The 18,638-nt window shown below is 41.4% G+C and overlaps 1 protein-coding gene across 2 annotated transcripts; it reads left to right on the top strand.

Annotated features, from left to right (window-relative positions):
- Nucleotides 1–10,272: 10,272 nt before the first annotated feature.
- Krt10 (keratin 10) lies at nt 10,273–14,663 on the top strand. 2 transcript variants are annotated; one of them, XM_004859423.3, is made up of 8 exons: nt 10,273–10,862; nt 11,737–11,819; nt 12,171–12,327; nt 12,414–12,575; nt 12,667–12,792; nt 13,032–13,249; nt 13,624–13,956; nt 14,301–14,663. In XM_004859423.3, the coding sequence occupies exons 1-8, from the start codon at nt 10,302–10,304 to the stop codon at nt 14,305–14,307; spliced, it is 1,647 nt and encodes a 548-aa protein (XP_004859480.1). In that variant the 5' UTR covers nt 10,273–10,301; the 3' UTR covers nt 14,308–14,663. The 2 variants fall into 2 exon arrangements, with proteins under 2 accessions (XP_004859480.1, XP_004859479.1); XM_004859422.3 differs by having other exon boundaries at nt 13,624–13,976.
- The last annotated feature ends 3,975 nt before the right edge of the window (nt 14,664–18,638 follow it).

Below are 18,638 nucleotides of genomic sequence, written 5' to 3'. Positions count from 1 at the left end.
AGCACTGCAAGTCCCTCCACCAGCCTGAGCCACCTTTGTCAGTAAGTCACACCTTGGACTGATGGGTCTAACTGGAAAACGTTCTACCTGACGTCTGTTCTCACGGCAGGCGAAGAAGTCTCAGCGAGGTAGGGTGAGACGTGGATGCTGCCGAGGACTTCCGGGGATGGGGCTGTTGCAGAGAGGACAGAGAGGACAGCAGACAGAGACCCAAACTCAAGGATGCAGGCGTAGTAGGCGCTGGTCCCTCTGCTCATCCAAAATGGGACAACTCCCTCCCACACTCAGCAGGAGCAGCCCCACCTGTGCACGGGGCTGGGCCCCCCGGGGAAGAGCTCATCCTTCAGTGTTACCCAACCCTGTTAACTCCAGGAAGTCACAGTGGTTCCCACCCACTGCCCCCATTGTCTCTCCTGTCATCAGATGCACAGGCTTGGAAGACAGGGGTGAGCCTGTTTCTGTGGTCCCAAAACATCAGGCTGCCACCGAAGGTCAGATCTCATCCTCCCCTACCAGCTGATCCCACCTGAAACTTTTTCCTCCTGCCCTAACTGCAGCATCAAGCTGGCTTTCTGGAAGAAGAATTGCAAGGAAAAAGCCCAGAGGGTTTCCAAACAGCAAACACAATTGGGAGTATCTCAAGCCCTCTCAACCCTGCACCAATACCCCTTGAAGGAAGGGCTGTCCCTGAGGAGGATTACAGCACCACCATCGTTGCCAAGGACATAATTTAGCCTCTGCACTTCTGAGTCACTCTTCCCCCAGATTTTCCTCTTCTATCCATAAACCACACTCTCTGGGGCTCAGCCATCTTAATATCCCATCAATAATTCAATGATTATTATTTCAATGTGCTTTTTCCCTATGTCCATGAAGGCATACCTGACATGGCAACTTTCTCGTAACTGATTCTTTTACTCCAGTCCCTGCCAATACAATCAGGACACCCCCACCAGGTTAAACTTCTTGAAGCAATGCTTTTCTTGAGCCATACTCCTACTCAAAAGCAATGAGAAGTTCTCAATATGTTTATCCATTCCCAGAGCAGCTTACAGACACAAAATATTCCCAGCAGTATCAATTTCCCTGCAGTAGTCCTGGGCAGGGGAAGAGGATAGATTCTGGATCTTAGGGTGGGAGAGTTATGTTGTGTGGAATTTGTGAAATTTCCCCTGGTAAATAAATGTGATACAACCCTGAGATCAGGGCCGGGGATGTAGCTCAGCGGCACAGGGCCAGCCTCACAAGCTCAAGGTCCTGAGTTCGATCTCCAGTACTAAAAATGAGATCAGTAAATAATAGAAAAACATATGGAGTATTATGGGTACAGAAAGAAAGTGGTATCCCTTTCCAGTCACTCTATCTCTTCTTATGATAGTGAGCCCCATATCCTTTCCTGGGAGAAATCAGTCTCTTTTGAGAGAATTGATGTGTTCCTGGCTTCAAGGAGGCCGAAAAGCAACTGCCACACTGACTTGAGGATCCACGAATCCCATGGCCTCACCTCGCCTCTGTCACAGCTTCAAATGCAACACAAGCCCACCACGTACCAAACAGAAAGGACGCCACTACTAGGCTAAAATGTGGCCCTAAGCAACTCACATCCACCTTCGTGACCCTCATTCCCTTCTCATTTACTAGTGGATGTTGTACAGAAATGTGAAAATCATAGCCAAGATACAACCCTTTTGCTCTAGGGCATGATGGGAAAGGCCTGGAGCAATGGGAGGAGAGAGCTGGAGGTGATCTCCACAGTCCCTCGCAACAGTGTCAAAGGGTTCTGAAGACAGACGGGAAGATAAGACAGAAATGGCAGAGAAAATGCCTAAAGAGCAGGTAACTTCCTTAAATCCACAGGAGGCTTCCAGAACACAACTCTGAGAGCCAGGAAGTGGATCAGGAAGATATCTGCATAGTAAAGGGAGTGAAAATAGGAAGTGTATGCTTTCTCTTCGGGGCCACTCCCCTACATGCATTCTTCTTTTTTGGTATCTGGAATCGAACTCGGGACCTTGCGCTTGCAAGGCGGGCAGCAGAACCACTGAGCTAAATCCCCGGCCCCATGATTTAATTTTTAAAGAATGCATGTAGGGGGGCCGGGGATTTAGCTCAGTGGTTCTGGTGCCCACCTTGCAAGTGCAAGGTCCCGAGTTCGATCCTCTGTACCAAAAAAAAAATTAAATCATGGTTTTTTTCAAAGAGGGCCTGTTAAGTGGGCAAACTGTGAACTTCAGCAGACTTCTGCCCAAATAATTTCTCTCTTACTTCTCACCCAGAACTGAAATTTCTATCACAAGGAACAATCTCTCATTTCACAATTCAAAGAAAAGCTTAAAATACTGGGGTGGGGATTTAGCTCAGTGGTTCCAGCACCTGCCACACAAGTGCATGGTCCCGAGTTCAATCCCTGGTACCAAAAAACAACAACAACAAAAATACAAATGCCACAGTTCCTGAAACAATACTCAGAGAATGAGGCTGTAGCTGTAGTGTACATGAGCAATACTGTATATCTTCCCCCTAGAGAGAAACAATGGAGTTAAAGCACGAGAAAGCCCATGGCTCCAGGAGAAGGCCAGAGAGGCTTCAGCCTAGAATAGAAGAGAGGAAGAAAGAAGCAGGTGTGGGTGCCAGGCACAAACCTCAGCAGCTTCACTATTTCCTTCTAAGGCAACTGGCTCCAGTTTCAAATCGGCATGACTATCTACAATCGATGCATGCTCGGATGCTGAATGTAGGAGGAACTTTAATCAAAAGGTTTAATCACATGACGTTTGTAGGCCCTACAAAGTCCCCCATAGCCCCCTAAGACTGCCTGGCACATAAAAGAGAGAGGAGCACAATTCAAACCTACTTACCTTATAAATTCCATGTAGTTCATTTACATGCAGGAAATGGGAGCCTATCTTAAAACAAGCCTGCTGTAATAAAAAGGTTCCATCCTTACCTGTGTAATTTACATTTCTGGGATAGTCTTTGGAACCACAAAGCAAAGTGTAATTAAATATTTGGCAGTGAAAGGTCCTGGTTAAAACTGTAAGATGTAGAGGCGGACAGGCTCCGTGTCATTTCTCACTTGGCTGCTGATTTGCTGTATCCTGTGTATAATACAAAAACACTCTAAGCTTCAGTTTTTCCTCTGGGTACAGCAGTTAATAATTTCACCTGACTTATAGGGAGGGATATTGGTGTGTCACGTGAGAAAGTAGACATAAAGTCCTTAACAGTGTCTGACACAAAGAAAAGGTTGAATAAATGTTAGTTTTTGTTATTCCTTCTACCCTGATGCTGAGCGCTCCTGCATGGTTTCGATGTGATAGCTTACTGCAGTACAGTCAATCCCAAGAGAGGTTTGGGGTCTTTATTCTTGAAAAAAAATCTTGCAAGAAATAAGTCCAGCATTTTCAAGCTCTGTAGTATCTACTCATCTAAAGCTCAAGAACTAGAAAATTCTATTTAGCTCCACATTTAAACCAAAATGACAATGGGAGATATCTGTGAGAGACACCGGCAGGTTTGATAGCTTTTGGATTTATAGAGTTTGGGAAATTCCAAAGCACAGAATCCCTCCACCAGAGGTTACTACCAAAGGACTTCACATATAGCCTGTGTGTTCATCGTGGTGCTCCTAAAGCCTGAAATGAAAAAGCCGATTAAGGGGTTAATCTCCATAATGGGTGTCAGCAGCCTGTGGAAAAGCCAGCCTGTACAGAAGGATTAAGGCTGTGATCTTCAGGGTGGCTAATTGCTGTGCTTTCTTCTAGTAACTAGAATGGAGCTGAGGGCAATCCCGACAAAGGGTTAGGATCCTCTGCAAACCCAAGCAAGAGAGACCCTTAGGAAGCTAGGGTAGAATCTAGGCTGGGTATGCAAGACCTACAAGTCTTCAATAGCAGGAAATCTCGCCCATTTGCCCTTCCTTTTCAGGTGAGTCTATTTTGTGTCCCAAATGTAATGATAATAAGGAAGGCTTGTCTAGTCTGAAAAAGAAAATAAAATCCTTCATGCCTGTGTCGATTTTCTAAGTCACGACATGAGAAAACACAACTCTCGGGCACGTCAAGAAAGCTTTGAGAGTTACTCATTGGGTTCAAGCAAAAGCTCAGAAGACAAATGTGTGTTAAAATCCCAGCAAAGCCCTCCATGGAATAATGTCAGGTAAACTAAAAATAAAAGCTATCTCATAAAGTCGCTGTCAGGGTTTGTAGGACAAAAATACAAATACAGTGCCCGGCAGGGCCATGGGACAGAGCAGAGTCCCAGCAAACCCTGTATTCTCGGGTTGTCTCGGGGCTGACTTTGCCTATGTTATCTGCATGTTTGTGTAATGGGTTTAGTCCAGAAAATTACATGGTCTTGGGCATTCTTAATCTTCAGCCTTGGAGAGCCAGAATTGTTCTTTCTAATAGTGAATTTCCCTGGTAGGTGTGTTATGATTTAAATATACAAATATCTTCCTCTGTCATTCTTACCCAATCCCAAAAAAGTGGCTCAAAGAAAGAGCTCTATTTGTTATGAAACTAACTAGTGTTTGATTTTTAAGACAAACTTTTTTTATATCTCTGAACAATAAAATTAAGCAATTGAGTTCATAAGACCTTTTCCCTTAAAATATGTTATATATATTCATTTGAATTCACTAGAGTGGAGGACTATTGCTTTCACTAAATACTTCAACTTTTGTGCATACCCTTTCTAATCCAAATTGTTCTCTATTCTATTTAGATCTTCCCAGAATGTCTAAGTAAAAATTAACAAGAAGTTACATGCAATAATACCAATGGCATAAATCCAGTCAACCTTGAAATTATCAATTTGGATGAATGATCACAACAGGACCCAAAGAAACTTTCTTGGATTTATGGGGGAGGAAAAACACTGAATTTTTGGGAGTGCTCAGTTTCCATATTTTAAGATTGGGGTTTGTTTGGTACACAACAAACTTTATTTTCTTGCTTTACTATTTGCTTTACTATTTTTTGTTGCTTTACTATCTTTAGGAAAACTAAAACAGATATTGTATTTCCATTTCCCATTCTTTGTCAATAGCTTCTCCTAATGCAGTATATTCACACCAAGCAGTTATTTTTTCAAACAATGAAGTTAACTTGACCAAAAGAAGAAGCCTACAGCACACTAGTGAAAATTAACAAGCTAAATCATGTTACGTTTTAACCCTTAAATTATACCTTACTAATAATCTAGTTAACCAGAAAACAAACTAGAATTGTAGATACTCCAAAGATGAGAAAAAAATTCAAATTCGAGGATCTCATTACAGATACATTTTAGCACGTTACTAGTATTGTATCTCAACAGACTCAAGACCGAAAAAGCAACCTGTACTAGAGAGGAAGAAGTAAGGCCCAAACCATTCTCCTTATATAACGTATATCTATCCTAAGAGACTTTAAGGTCTCTTAAAATTCCTATGTAGAGTTCTGGTTTTCTTGTCATTCCTAAACAACATTCTCAAATCTAAAAGTATCGTAATTTCTCTTGAAGTAAAATCAAGTTAGTCATCTTCAATTAGCCTTTGTTTAAAATTTTTAACTTGCACAATTGCCAGAACATACAGGACGAAAGTTCAGAGTACAGAATAAGCAGCAAGAAAAGAAAGTAGGAAGAGACACTGAGATGAGCCAAAAACATTCAGAGAAAAAGGAGTACTCACCGGGGGCAGCAAGAATGTAACACACTCTCTCTGCCTGAAAGAAAGGTCAGTGTCACAGCTTACCCACTGGGAACAACACTGAGGAGGCCAGAATTTAGAACTTATTATAACATACTAGGCTGCACAACACCTTAAGTGAGAAGAAAGACACAGCTGTGAACTAGACTAAGAGGTTTAATGAAGGAGACATCATTTAAACTAGAGTTTGAAGTTAAAGTAGGATGATTTGAATAAGCCAAGTAAGTAGAGGGAAAAGGCACAAGCCAAAAGCAACAACAACAGCCTTAAAATGGAACCATGCATAGTGTCTTAGCCGGAGAAGACAAAGACCTCCTTGTAACTAAAAGATTTTTTTTTTAAAGAAATGCTTACATCTCTCCCCCATTGGACCATGGATTACTATTATGCGTATTTAACATTTAATGTTGTTACTGTCTGTATTTTATGGGACAGTAGACTGAGACGCAGAAAGGCCCTGGGTCTTGCTCAAGGCCACATAATTACTTTAAGAGGCGGCTGCAGCTGTCTTTCACTCTGCCACCCTTTCCGCAGGGGCCACAAGGGTGGACAGACTGGGGAGGAAAAGCTTACGAAAAGAACTTAATCCATCCGCACAGGCTTGAGTGTGATGACAGAGTGATGACAATGCTGCTTTGAAAATGTTAATCACGCCACTGCATACAGCACAGAGCCCATTTGGCATAGAGAAGAACAAACAAAAACCACTTCAGAAGTCGGCGAGGTAATCGTGGCAGACACAGCAAAAGCCTGGATTAGGGTGTTTGCGGTGACATTAGACAGGGAGAGAGAGAGAGATCAGATGTGACAAAAAGTGACAAACTTGGTGACTTAGTAGATGGAGGAAATAGGGAAAGGGAGCAAGTATCACCCCAAAATTATCAGACTCAATCCCATCCCACGTTCCCCTTCTCTCCTCTTCAGCTGATTTGTTCTTCCCCATTGGCCATTTCCCAATTTCTACTCTATCTTTTCATTCGCTCATATTTTGTAGGCCTAGTGTGGGCTGGACAGTGGGTTAGGCCCTAAGACACAGACCACAGCAAGAGCAATAATTTAAAAATTGTTAAACTCTTATTCTGCATATGCCAGCCACCGTTCCAAGCGCTTCATATTGATGAACTCGTTTGAGTCCCGGTGTTATTCAACAGGGTGGGCAAAATTAGTATTCCTGTTTTCAAGAGGGAAAGAGACAAGGCCACGTAGTTAAGTGGTGAAGCCCACACTGTCATGCAAGCAGTCTCAGTCTAGAGCCGCCCCCGTGGTCACTCTACTGTGCTGCTCCAAATCATCTTCAGGCAGTTCCCATGGTTCTGTGGCTTCCCTCAAAGCAGTCCCAGAAGTTTCAGAGAAATTGTGTGATCTAAGATTGCCTGTAGATTTCAGATCACTGAATGTAAGTTTCCAATGAGAAGATGTAGACCTAACGGTATCTTAGTTGTCCTAATTCCTCAGCTACCTGGAAGGAGGACACCAAAGCCATCAATTACACCCCTCTCTGTATTATTATCTCTCCTCCTTGAGCACTTTGTCCGCCTCTCCAAGTAAACTGTAAACCTCCTGAGAGGCAGGAACTGTGGCACAGTCACCCACACAGACCCAGGTCATGTTCCACGGGCTCAATAAATCCTGTTGACGGAATGAATAAATGAATGAATATGGACGATCGGTTCCAGCCAAAATGGCCCATTGGGAGCCTCCCCCTGCTTGGTATGCTCAGTCTCCACTTTCTAGAATAGTTCTTTCTCTGCTGCTGCACACATTGAAACATCCTACTCATCCTTTTCAAGACTCAGAATGAATCCCACCGGCACCATGAATTTCTGTGAGGGTCTCATCCTCACCTGGCACGTCACTCATTCTTCACAGTGCCAGATCGGTGCCATGAATGCTATAATCTTAGGGAACTGCACTGCCTGATTCAAAACCAGGCTCTCACACATTGGCTGCCCTACTCTGGGAAAGTTCCTTAAACCTTCTAAGGCTTTGTCTTTTTTTTTTTCCAGCTAAAAAGTGAGGCAAATAATACCTATCTAGAGAATTTAGGGGAGGACTGAAAGAGAGTAAATCATCTGAACACGCCCTCCCCCAAACCCTGGAGTCATTTACCATTTACAAAGCATTTAGGTCAACAGTGCCTGCCATTTATCTTCAATTAGTTTCTAATGACTGGTAAGTTATTTAAGGACAAGATCTGAGCCTCACTATCTGTTACACACCTACCAATATATCTTACACAGACACACGATAAAAACTGAGAACAGTGACAGCAGTCACTGTGGACCATGCCAATCAAGGGCAAATGGTGTCTTCTTTGGCTTAACATGATTGCCACAGACCTCTCCCTACCGCTTCTTAACTCTCTGAATCTAGCCTGAAATCTGTATACTTTCCACTGGGGTTGGGGAATGACAGCTTAATATTAAAGTAAAACTAGTCAGATTCAAAATTTGTGATAATTGCCAATAAAATCAATCAAAAAATTCTTTTAAATTAAATTTTTCCTTCCAATTAACTTTCACTAATATCAAGGCTTCGGTATCTTCTCTGAACCCTTTCTTTTTCTGCTCTGATTTGTCATTGCTTTCTTCTACTGTATGCTATCTCCATCAAGAATCAGTTCCCATGGTTGTTTTCTTCTCCCCCCTTTCACTACTGCACCACTTACATGTGCTAACAAGTTTCAGGAGCTGCAATTATTATGCAGTAACCACTACTCTGAGGATCTTCCCAACCACATTCTTCTTCCCTGCAGAAAGCTCTCCGGTTACTTTTAGGAACTGGAATATGCAGCTATGAACTAAACTTGAAAAAGTAATTACTAATGGATAAGTGTGACTCCAATCCCTACCCTTTCAATATTTTTATGCTTCTAAGTTATTTTTGTTTCATTTTTTCCCATGGGGAGTTTATAAAGAAATGAGACATTCAGTTCTGCAAGGCTAAGTCCACCAATACATATATATATATATATATATATATATATATATATATATACAGAGATATAGAGATAGATAGATAGATAGATAGATAGATAGATAGATAGATAGATAGATAGATATGGAGTAGAGGAAATCCAAAATCTGGGAGCCAAAGAACCAAGCTCTAATCATAGTGCAGCCACCTATTATTTATCTTTAGGAAAAAGCATCACTTCTCTCAGCTTCAGCTTCCTATTCTATAAATTATAGATAATAACCACAATCTCAGCAGCTTGTTCCAGATTTCTAAATCACAGTATCACATAAAGCATTACTAAATAGTAAAATGTGTGTGAATATATATATAATATACGTAATATACTTTTAAACAATAGCAATGTCATGGCCTATGGGAGTTATAAAATTTTTTATATTCTGTATTAAAGTCCCAACTAAATACTTCACTAGACAAACTGTTACACCAGCTTCTGTGACTAGTGTATCCAAGGAAATGTGTCTTGTTCATTTGTTTGTTGAGTAACAGAACCTAGCTTGGGAACATGTGTGCTAGTCCAGTGCATGATTTTTGGAGCAAGTATCACTCTCCAATCTGGATTTTTATTTTTGCAAATTTTTACTTGCAATCATAACATACCTGAACTCTCGCCTTTTTTCAATCGGAACGTGAAGTACTAGAAGTTAGTTCTTCACAAGATGGGGATTTAGCTCAATGGTTCCAGTGCCTGCCTTGCAAGCACAAGGTCCTGAATTTGATCCCAGGTACCAAAAAAAAAAAAAAAACTGAAGTTAGTTCTTCACTCCCTGAAGTGAAGCTGAGGGTTTCTGCATCATGGCCTTCACATGAGCCTTAACTATGAGGAGCTTAAAAGTGCAATGTAACCCAGAATAACTTCACAATTTCAGATTTTGTAAAGTTGAAGATAATGGCACATTAAATTTGCTTGCTCCGATTGCTCACTTCCATTTTCCTGGGCAAAATATTAATGTACTTGCATTCTCTGAATAAATTAAACAATTCCTTACACACACACACACACACACACACACACACACACACACACAATTTCCCAAATTGTTCCTTTATGGTTTTCACTTTTTCATATGTGGCAACATTTGAACACTAATAAAATTGTTCAGCATATTTTTTATTTTCTTTTGGGTTACAGTTTTGTACAAGATTCTTCCTTTACTATACTTCTGGTAGATTTAATGCCATTCACTGCTCCAATTAATTAAAACTACTTCAAATACCAATTTGAAAACAAAATCTTATTTTAATCATACTTGCACAGCTAAAATACTTTTTCCCCAAAGCTTGCAAACATTCTGTGTAGCCTGAATTTGTGCTGAGAAAAAGGGATTTGAAGAGTTGCTCAATGTTCTTCAAAACGTGCAAAGCATCATAAAGCACAGGCTCATCCGAACTCCACCCATTTCCAATTTCAACATTGCAAATCTCCTGCTTGTTCTTAGGGCAAATTCAAAAGCACATATCACTATTGGTTATTACTGAAGATAATCTATGCAATCACAAGCCAAAGATGCTAAGTTAGCAAAACAAAACCATGCAAGTAAGCAAACCCTACCTCCTGTGTGATGCCCTCTCGGTATATAAAGGCTTGTCCCTGTCCTGGTGCCAGGCACTCCCTGAGCTCCACAGCATCACCATGTCTGTTCGGTACACCTCCACGAGCAAGCAGTACTCTTCCTCCCGCAGTGGGGGTGGAGGAGGTGGTGGAGGGTCAACCCACAGAATCTCCAGCAGCAAAGGATCCCTTGGTGGAGGATTTAGCTCAGGGGGCTTCAGCAGCAGCTCTTTCAGCCGCAGGAGCTCTGGGGGAGGCTGCTTTGGGGGCTCCTCAAGTGGCTATGGAGGATTAGGAGGAGGTTTCAGTGGAGGTAGCTTTGGTGGAGTCTTTGGAGGTGGCAGCTTTGGCGGGGGCTATGGAGGAGGAAGCTTCGGTGGTGGCAGCTTCGGTGGTAGTGGCTATGGAAGCCTTGGTGGATTTGGCGACGGTGGCCTTCTCTCTGGAAATGAAAAAGTAACCATGCAGAATCTGAATGACCGCCTGGCTTCCTACTTGGACAAAGTTCGGGCCCTGGAAGAATCCAACTATGAGCTGGAAGGGAAAATCAAGGAGTGGTATGAAAAGCATGGTAACTCAGGCCGGCGGGAGCCTCGTGACTACAGCAAATACTACCAAACCATTGAGGAGCTTAAAAATCAGGTAAGGGGCATTTTTAAATCCAATTTCACTTCCATCCATGTAACACTGATAGCTGAATCTTAAATTAAGCATAATGTGGCTGCCCACTGTGTTTACTTATGTTTACTTTCTTGCTTCTAAATATAATCCAGTCTCATCAAAGATAAGTATTTCTGAAGGTATGGTCGTGGCAACCTTCACCCAGCATGCTTGTTGTCTTATAGGGTGGGATATTACTGAAAATATTGTAATTTTTAATGAGAATATAATGAATTGCTACTTAAAATAGGCTAGATCCTTTACAAATTTAGGAACATGAAGATTAAATGAATAAGAGCAAAATATTATTGAGATTGATAACAAGCCATATTCAATACCAAAATGCAAGAAACATGAATTGTCCATTATGAAAATGGGGTATTGTTTGCCTCCAGGAAAACTTAATTGCCCCTACCAGTTCACAGTATACATACTTGGAAGTATTTATACAAATTAAACAAATACAGGTGTGAGTCAGTTAAAAGTTCCCTACCCTACATGAAAATCACAAAGTATACAGGAGGGAATGGGGATACAGCTCAATGGTGGAGCACTTGCTTCCCATGCATGAAGTCCCAGGTTCAATTCCCAGCACTGTAAAAAAGGAGGAGGGCACTTGCAGAAATACAACCATGTAATTGCAGTTAGTTTTTGGAAAGGGATGGCACAGAAACAGAATAGAAGTTTCAAGAGAATGATTCAAATTTAAGTACATGGGTAAGCTTGTGGTACTTTGTATTCTTAATAATCTCCCCAAAACATGGAGGGGAACAACATAAAAATGAATTCATCTATGCTATTATAAAAACCATGTCAGCAGCTGACATTTTTGTAAATAACTTATCTCTCCCTCCAGATCGTGAGCCTAACAACTGACAATGCCAATGTCCTGCTTCAGATTGACAATGCCAGACTGGCAGCTGATGACTTCAGGCTGAAGTAAGCTAAGTGGCTGTGGTAGAACACTACCACAGCATGTACATCAGTCATTTTGAATGATGGCTTTGGATATGCACAATAATATTTGCATTTCCCTGAATTTATCCACAGTGAATTAGCATTGGAGTTGTCTGAGAAATTTTCAATTTCAATGTCACCTTTTTGACCATATTTAAAGGAAGAATGCATTTTAAAGTGACTGTTAACCTTCTTTGCATTAAACCACTAATATTACTATGTGAATTAGTACATGATCAATGTTGCCCTGCTATGAAATCAACTCTATGTTTTCTGTTTAGACAGTTTCTATCCAGGCACACCTGGAATTTATTTGAATCACGTTTTTTTCAGGTATGAGAATGAGGTTGCCCTGCGCCAGAGCGTGGAGGCTGACATCAATGGGCTGCGCAGGGTGCTGGACGAGCTGACCCTCACCAAGTCTGACCTGGAGATGCAGATCGAGAGCCTGACTGAAGAGCTGCAGTACCTGAAGAAGAATCATGAAGAGGTGACACAAAATTTCATCTCCTCCAGAGAAAAAAAAGTTCACTGTGGTCATGGTGCACTCGTTAAATCTTTTTGTTCTTCAAACAGGAAATGAAAGACCTTCAAAATGTGTCCACTGGCGATGTGAATGTGGAAATGAATGCTGCCCCGGGTGTTGATCTGACTGAACTTCTGAATAACATGAGAAGCCAATATGAACAACTTGCTGAACAAAACCGTAAAGAGGCTGAAGCCTGGTTCAATGAAAAGGTAAGTTAACTGCCCTTCATGGTAAAGTCCAGGGAGGTTTTGTTATTATGTCACGATTTTCACATCTCTTCCCCTGTTTTTAATACTGTAGAGCAAGGAATTAACTACAGAAATTGACAGCAACATTGAACAAATGTCCAGCATTAAAACTGAAATTACTGAATTGAGACGCACTGTTCAAAGTCTGGAGATCGAATTACAGTCCCAACTGGCCCTGGTATGTCTTCTGAAAAGATTCCACCTTTATCATACTAAGCTTCATGTTCATGCAGGGTTGGGGTGTGAAGGCAAAGAACAGTTAGCATGGGTGTAAAGGCGCTAAAATCGAATGCTGCCATTAAATATAAAATAAATTCTACTCGTTTGCTTTATTCTTCTACATGATGTCTTACTAAATAAATTTCACTACACTCAATCGAAAGGGGTCGCTAAGCAACAATAATATCCTCTTTTCAGAAACAATCCCTGGAAGCCTCCTTGGCCGAAACAGAAGGCCGCTACTGCGTGCAGCTCTCACAGATTCAAGCCCAGATCTCTGCACTGGAAGAACAGCTGCAACAGATCCGGGCTGAAACCGAGTGCCAGAACGCTGAATACCAACAACTCCTGGACATCAAGATCCGACTGGAGAGTGAAATTCAGACCTACCGCAGCCTGCTAGAAGGAGAGGGAAGGTAAATAGCAAAGTTGAAAACTTATGCCAGTTGCTTTCTTTCAATATTCCGGGCAGGAAGGCTTACCCAAACCTCAAGAAAATGCCAGAAAGTGGGGGGAAATGTGTGTGTGGTGCTGGGTGTTGGACCGAGGACGCAGAGTACAGAATAGAATGTGCAAACAGGCCCAGGTTCTTGAGCATTAGGCCCAAGAATGATTCTTTGGAATATGTATATAAAAACTTTTTAAATGATAGGTTTTGACACGTAGTTGGCAGAGTTGAATTTCTCTCTAAACATGGTTTATTTCCTAAAATAACAATAATCCAGACAGAGACCCAAGCGCTCCCAACGCCAGCGATAACCTCGTATGACCTTCCTCTCCCTGCGTCTAGTCAAGGCGGCGGCCACGGCGGCGGGCGCGGCGGCGGAAGTTATGGCGGTAGCCATGGAGGCAGTTCCGGCGGTGGTGGCAGCTATGGCGGCGGCCAAGGAGGCAGTTCCGGCGGCGGAAGTTATGGCGGTAGCCATGGAGGCAGTTCCGGCGGTGGTGGCAGCTATGGCGGCGGCCACGGAGGCAGTTCCGGCGGTGGCCACGGGGGTAGCTACGGTGGCAGCAGCTCTAGTGCCGGAGGCGTCGGTGGCGGCTCCAGCGGAGGCCAGGGAGGAAGTGGAGGCTTCAAGTCCTCCTCTTCCGGTTCCACTGGCGAATCATCTAAGGGACCAAGGTCAGGAGAAACTAGCTGGGGTAATCAGAATCAGTTTTAACTTCTCTGATGGTGGTGTTGCTTTTTAAGCTCTGGGGTTGCTTTTAAAATGAAAATCTTATAGATGGTTTTCATTTGTGTTTTTAAACAATCTGTACTCTGACACCAGTCTTGAAGGAAAAGTAGCCTGGTGGTCTAAATGCTGCCTACCGCTTTAATATTGCTTGGATTTAAAAAAAGGAAAAAGAACAGAAAAAGAAAAAGTTGAGGGTTTTCTCCTTTTTAAGAAATTTAATATATTTTTAATTAGCAAGAATCCCTAAAAGTGGCTTAATCTAAATTTTATTTTTTCCTTATTCACACAGATACTAACAAAACCAGATTGATCAAGACAATTATTGAAGAGGTGACACCTGATGGTAGAGTGCTTTCATCTATGGTTGAATCAGAAACCAAGAAACACTACTATTGAGCTGCATGGAGAGCAAAGTCTCTCTTCACACAGACCATTATATACAGATGCATGAAAAATGAAATGTCCAAGAAAACACTTCTGTCTTTATGGTCTATGAAAACAGGTTCACCCCTTGAAAATAAGGTGTCTAAAGGTGTTTTGTGATTTCTGTATTTCCTCTCTACCAAAAAGTGTTCTTTCATAGAAAAAAAGAAAACTTTCTGTTCTTATTTACTAACAAATTTCAATAAACTTTTCTAACTGATGCAAACTATCTAAATTTGTCAGAATTTTTCTTATCGTGGATAAACTCAGGCCAATTTGAGAAATTTCAGTTAAAAAGTGTCCAAATCTCCAATCTTATACCTTCTGAACGATTACAATATGTGGGAAGCCCCTCAAGCTCTGTGGTTTCAAATTATTTCAATCCTGGAAATTTTGAAATATCTCAAATAAGACCTCAAAAAATAACATTGGGAATTCTGCATTTTTTGATTACTTGACTTCTCACATTTGCCTACCCTTATTTGTTTCCCAGTTACTCTATTACTTCTTCCAAAGTGTCATGCTGCTTCAGAGATATCTTTCAATACTTAGTAAAATCATATCAGAGTCAACAAAATTATTTGGTGTCTGTCAGGCAGTGTCCTGTGACCAAGAGACATTGCTATGTCTCTGCTCTCCCCCAACTTTTCCCAGTGGCCAAAACTAAAAGCCTAGTATTGTCAGGGTCAACCCAGTCACATCCCTCACCCAATAAGAATTACACTGACTTTACCGAGTACTCTTGCTGTGCTAGGGAGTTCTCTGAGTGGAACGGGGTGCCCTTAAAATTGTATTCCATGGTGGTTCCCTGGGTTACCCATGTCCACCAAGTAGCAGCTTTTCTCGGTACCCTTCTTGATTTGAGTTCTAGTTTTCCCCAGAATCTGAGCTCTGATTCCCATGTCATTTGGTTGGGACTCCCTCTACTGGATATACCCTACCCTCTAAAATTAATTATAGGAGCCATATTGCAAAGGGGATGGACTTCTCTACAGTCAAGTTTCCCTAACCAACTTGGCACCAAAAACTACCATAGCTAGAGATGCTCCATTTCAGTTCTTGTGCCTCTTCGTATGTGCATACTTACTTGTACTGGCCAGCCTTCTTGGGACCGATCTGCTCTTGTCCACTGAAGTCCCAGTATTCCACATTGTAGAGCCCGGAAACAGCTATTGTGGGATAAGAACACTGAGCTCCTATTGTGTATATGGTGTTATACTGACTGCTGTTCAGAAACAGTATCTTTCCAATTATCCAATACCATTGCCCAAGTCCCAGGAATCTATTGCACTGTTCATAATCTGAGATAGCCACTCTCCTTATTTTAAAGAAATAAAACTTTTCATATTCAGTAATGCTGATTTGAGACAAATACAAATGTGTTATGGAATAGTTGTACTTGCTATTAAGCTTTGCCTCTTCTATATATTCTGCACACCTCACCCTAGCCAGGATCTCCTCTGGTCAGAATTCTTTTTTTTATTTTATTTTATATTTTTGGTACCAGGGATCGAACTTGGGTCCTTGTGCTTGCAGGGCAGGGGGTGGAACCACTGAGCTAAATCCCCAGCCCTCAGAATTCTTTATCTGACTAAAATTTATCTGACTGGAGTTCAAAGGCATGATCCTAAGTGAAAGAAACCACATTCAAAAGGCCACATACGCTGTCCCATTTACATGACACTCCAGAAAAGGTCTGTTTGGAGGGCTAGAAAACATCAAGTTGCCACAGGGGAAGGGGAGGGCAAAATTACCGCAAAGGGACTCACAAGAACTTTCTTGAATGATGTAAGTATTCTGTGATTGTTTCTACTGGTCACTACACAACGGAATTTGTCCAAATTAATAGAGCTCTATGCTACAAAAGGGTACATTCTACTTTATGTGCATTAAAACTCAATGAATATTTTTTAAATGTGAAAATAAAAAATGACAACTAAACATTTAGCCTTTTATTTTCTGATGTGTTAAATGTCATCCATTTCTACTGTGGTTTTGGCTCCAAAAAGATAAAATTTGTACTCTAAGGACTGTATAGCATGAAAATGTCTTTATAAAATAAACACAATTTTTGTGGTACTGAGGATCAAACCCAGGGTTCCATACATTCTAGGCAAGCACTTTACCACTGAGCTACACCCTCCAGCCCTGGCAATGTTTTTTAATGATAATGTTTCATTAATCATATTCTTAATCTACAAAACCTAGGGATTAAAGTTGAACCATAGTCTATCTATAATTGCACAAGTTTATATTTCTGTACCCTGTTATGAGAAAGAAAAGATAAGACATAAGACACAATCTTTTTTTTAAAAAGCTCTTCCTCCTGCTCCTCCTGAAATTTTTAGTAGTGGGTTTGGAAATGTGGATGAGTAATGTTTGGGCAACCAGGTTGCTTATTGTGGGAAAAGATAAAGGGAGTTGGCAGATAATTCTACTTGACAGAAAGCCAAAAGAAATATAAAGACTCACAGCAGTGTCTCCTCCCATTTAGACACATCCTCGCCTTTCCAACTTCCATAAGTCCCCCACCAAGGTCATTTCTCTCTCTCTCTTTCTCTCTCTCTCTCTCCCTCTCTCTCTCTCTCTCTCTCTCTCTCTCCCTCTCTCTCTCTCTCTCTCTCTCCCCCCCTCTCTCTCTCTCTCCCTCTCTCTCTCTCTCTCTCCCCCTCTCTCTCTCTCTCTCTCTCTCTCTCTCTCTCTCTCTGTACCAGCGATAGAACTCAGGACCTTCCGCTTGTGAGGCAGGCAGCAGAACCACTGAGCTAAATCCCTGGCCCGGTCATTCTCCAATAATAAGTCCATCTTCCAAATCATCTCTTTGGAAAAGGCACAAAATAGCACTCTCACTACTTCTGGTCACCCATTTCCTTTTACCTGCTTCCCCCTACCCCCAGTCCATCCATTGTCTTTCTGCCTGTTTTAAATAACTGGAATTGGTGTGAATTAACCCAATGTCTGTCATAAACCTCGCAATATGCATTAAAAGTTGATCACCCATCCATTCAGTAGGCCAATGGGGGTAAAATAATGAATGAAGCACAATTACTGACTTCAAAGAGCAAGGCTATAAGTAGCAGAAACAAACAACTTCCTGGACAACAGACTAGAAAGGGGCACACAGAAATAAGTCCAGTTTTCCATGAGAGCTTTTAAAGCCAATCCTTCTTGTACAATTGAGATTCTCCCTAACAACCTATGCATTCTGAAATGGCTATAAGATATCTACACACACATATTTAAATTAAACTTCTTGTCATCTCACCTGGTTTTTCTTTATGTCTTTTCATCTTCCTTGTCAGTAGAGTTGATTATCCTCTTCAAAACTGATGACAAAAACCAAGATAAACATCTCAGTGGAAATATCATGCTTTCCATTTACTTATTTGAGGAAATTGTTAAGATGAGAAATACGAAATACTGTAACCCACTGGAATTTCCACTCTGTTCTAATTAGGAAAAAGACATGTAGACAGCTACAAGACCCTAAGGCGTGTAAATATGCTTTTGAACAATGTATATTCAATTATCACCATATGCAAGGTACTGTGTTATATTGGGAGGACAAACCAAAGGAAGTCTTTATTCATGTTATTAAATGATATAGAACAACTGCACTTTGCCTGTGCACATAGATCTTTACAATTCTCCAAACACACCTCAGTATCAAAACAGACTTGGGACATGTGCAGAACTCATAAGTTCTTAATGACTTTACCAAAGCCTCACAGAGGGCAAGAGACATCCTGAACCCAGGAGTTCTGATTTTGAGCCTAGAGCTCTTTCCTTTATAGCAGCGGTTGGTAGGCATTTTTACGACAGATGACTAATCAGTAGAAATATTTTGAGCATGCATGCCCAAGATGCATATACCTATTTTAAGTGATTTGTAATAGATGTATGAGTCTCTACTATCTGACATTTCCATGTACAATATGTATCTAGCACAATGACAATGGAAAATTCAGTTTCAGCCATGCAAAAAAAAAAATCTTTATGTTTTTACACAAACTAGTTCCCAGACAGAAAATTAACAGATTTTTGTGCTCATGAATGTCCCATAAGAAATTCAAAAGTCATGGGGAGCACATGACAGTTCTCTGTACAGGACTGCAGTGAGCATCCATGGATATCCAGCATCCTTCTGCAGCTCCCAAATGTCAGGAATGAACCAATCGTGATGAATACACACAGCACTTCCAGA

Source organism: Heterocephalus glaber, unplaced genomic scaffold (genome assembly GCF_053883595.1).
Source record: "Heterocephalus glaber isolate CG9 unplaced genomic scaffold, H.glaber_assembly_v1.0 deba00001773, whole genome shotgun sequence".
Classification (NCBI taxonomy): Eukaryota; Metazoa; Chordata; class Mammalia; order Rodentia; family Bathyergidae; genus Heterocephalus; species Heterocephalus glaber.
The sequence above is the reverse complement of the archived record's forward strand: the minus strand, read 5'-3'. Positions and strand labels throughout refer to the sequence as shown.

Bases quoted from the DNA above. Each gene is read 5' to 3' on its own strand.
- Krt10 (XM_004859422.3), top strand. From the start codon at position 10,302: ATGTCTGTTCGGTACACCTCCACGAGCAAGCAGTACTCTTCCTCCCGC. The intron at 12,793-13,031 runs GTATGTCTTCTG...TCCTCTTTTCAG, and splicing joins TACAGTCCCAACTGGCCCTG to AAACAATCCCTGGAAGCCTC. The intron at 13,250-13,623 runs GTAAATAGCAAA...CCCTGCGTCTAG, and splicing joins CTGCTAGAAGGAGAGGGAAG to TCAAGGCGGCGGCCACGGCG.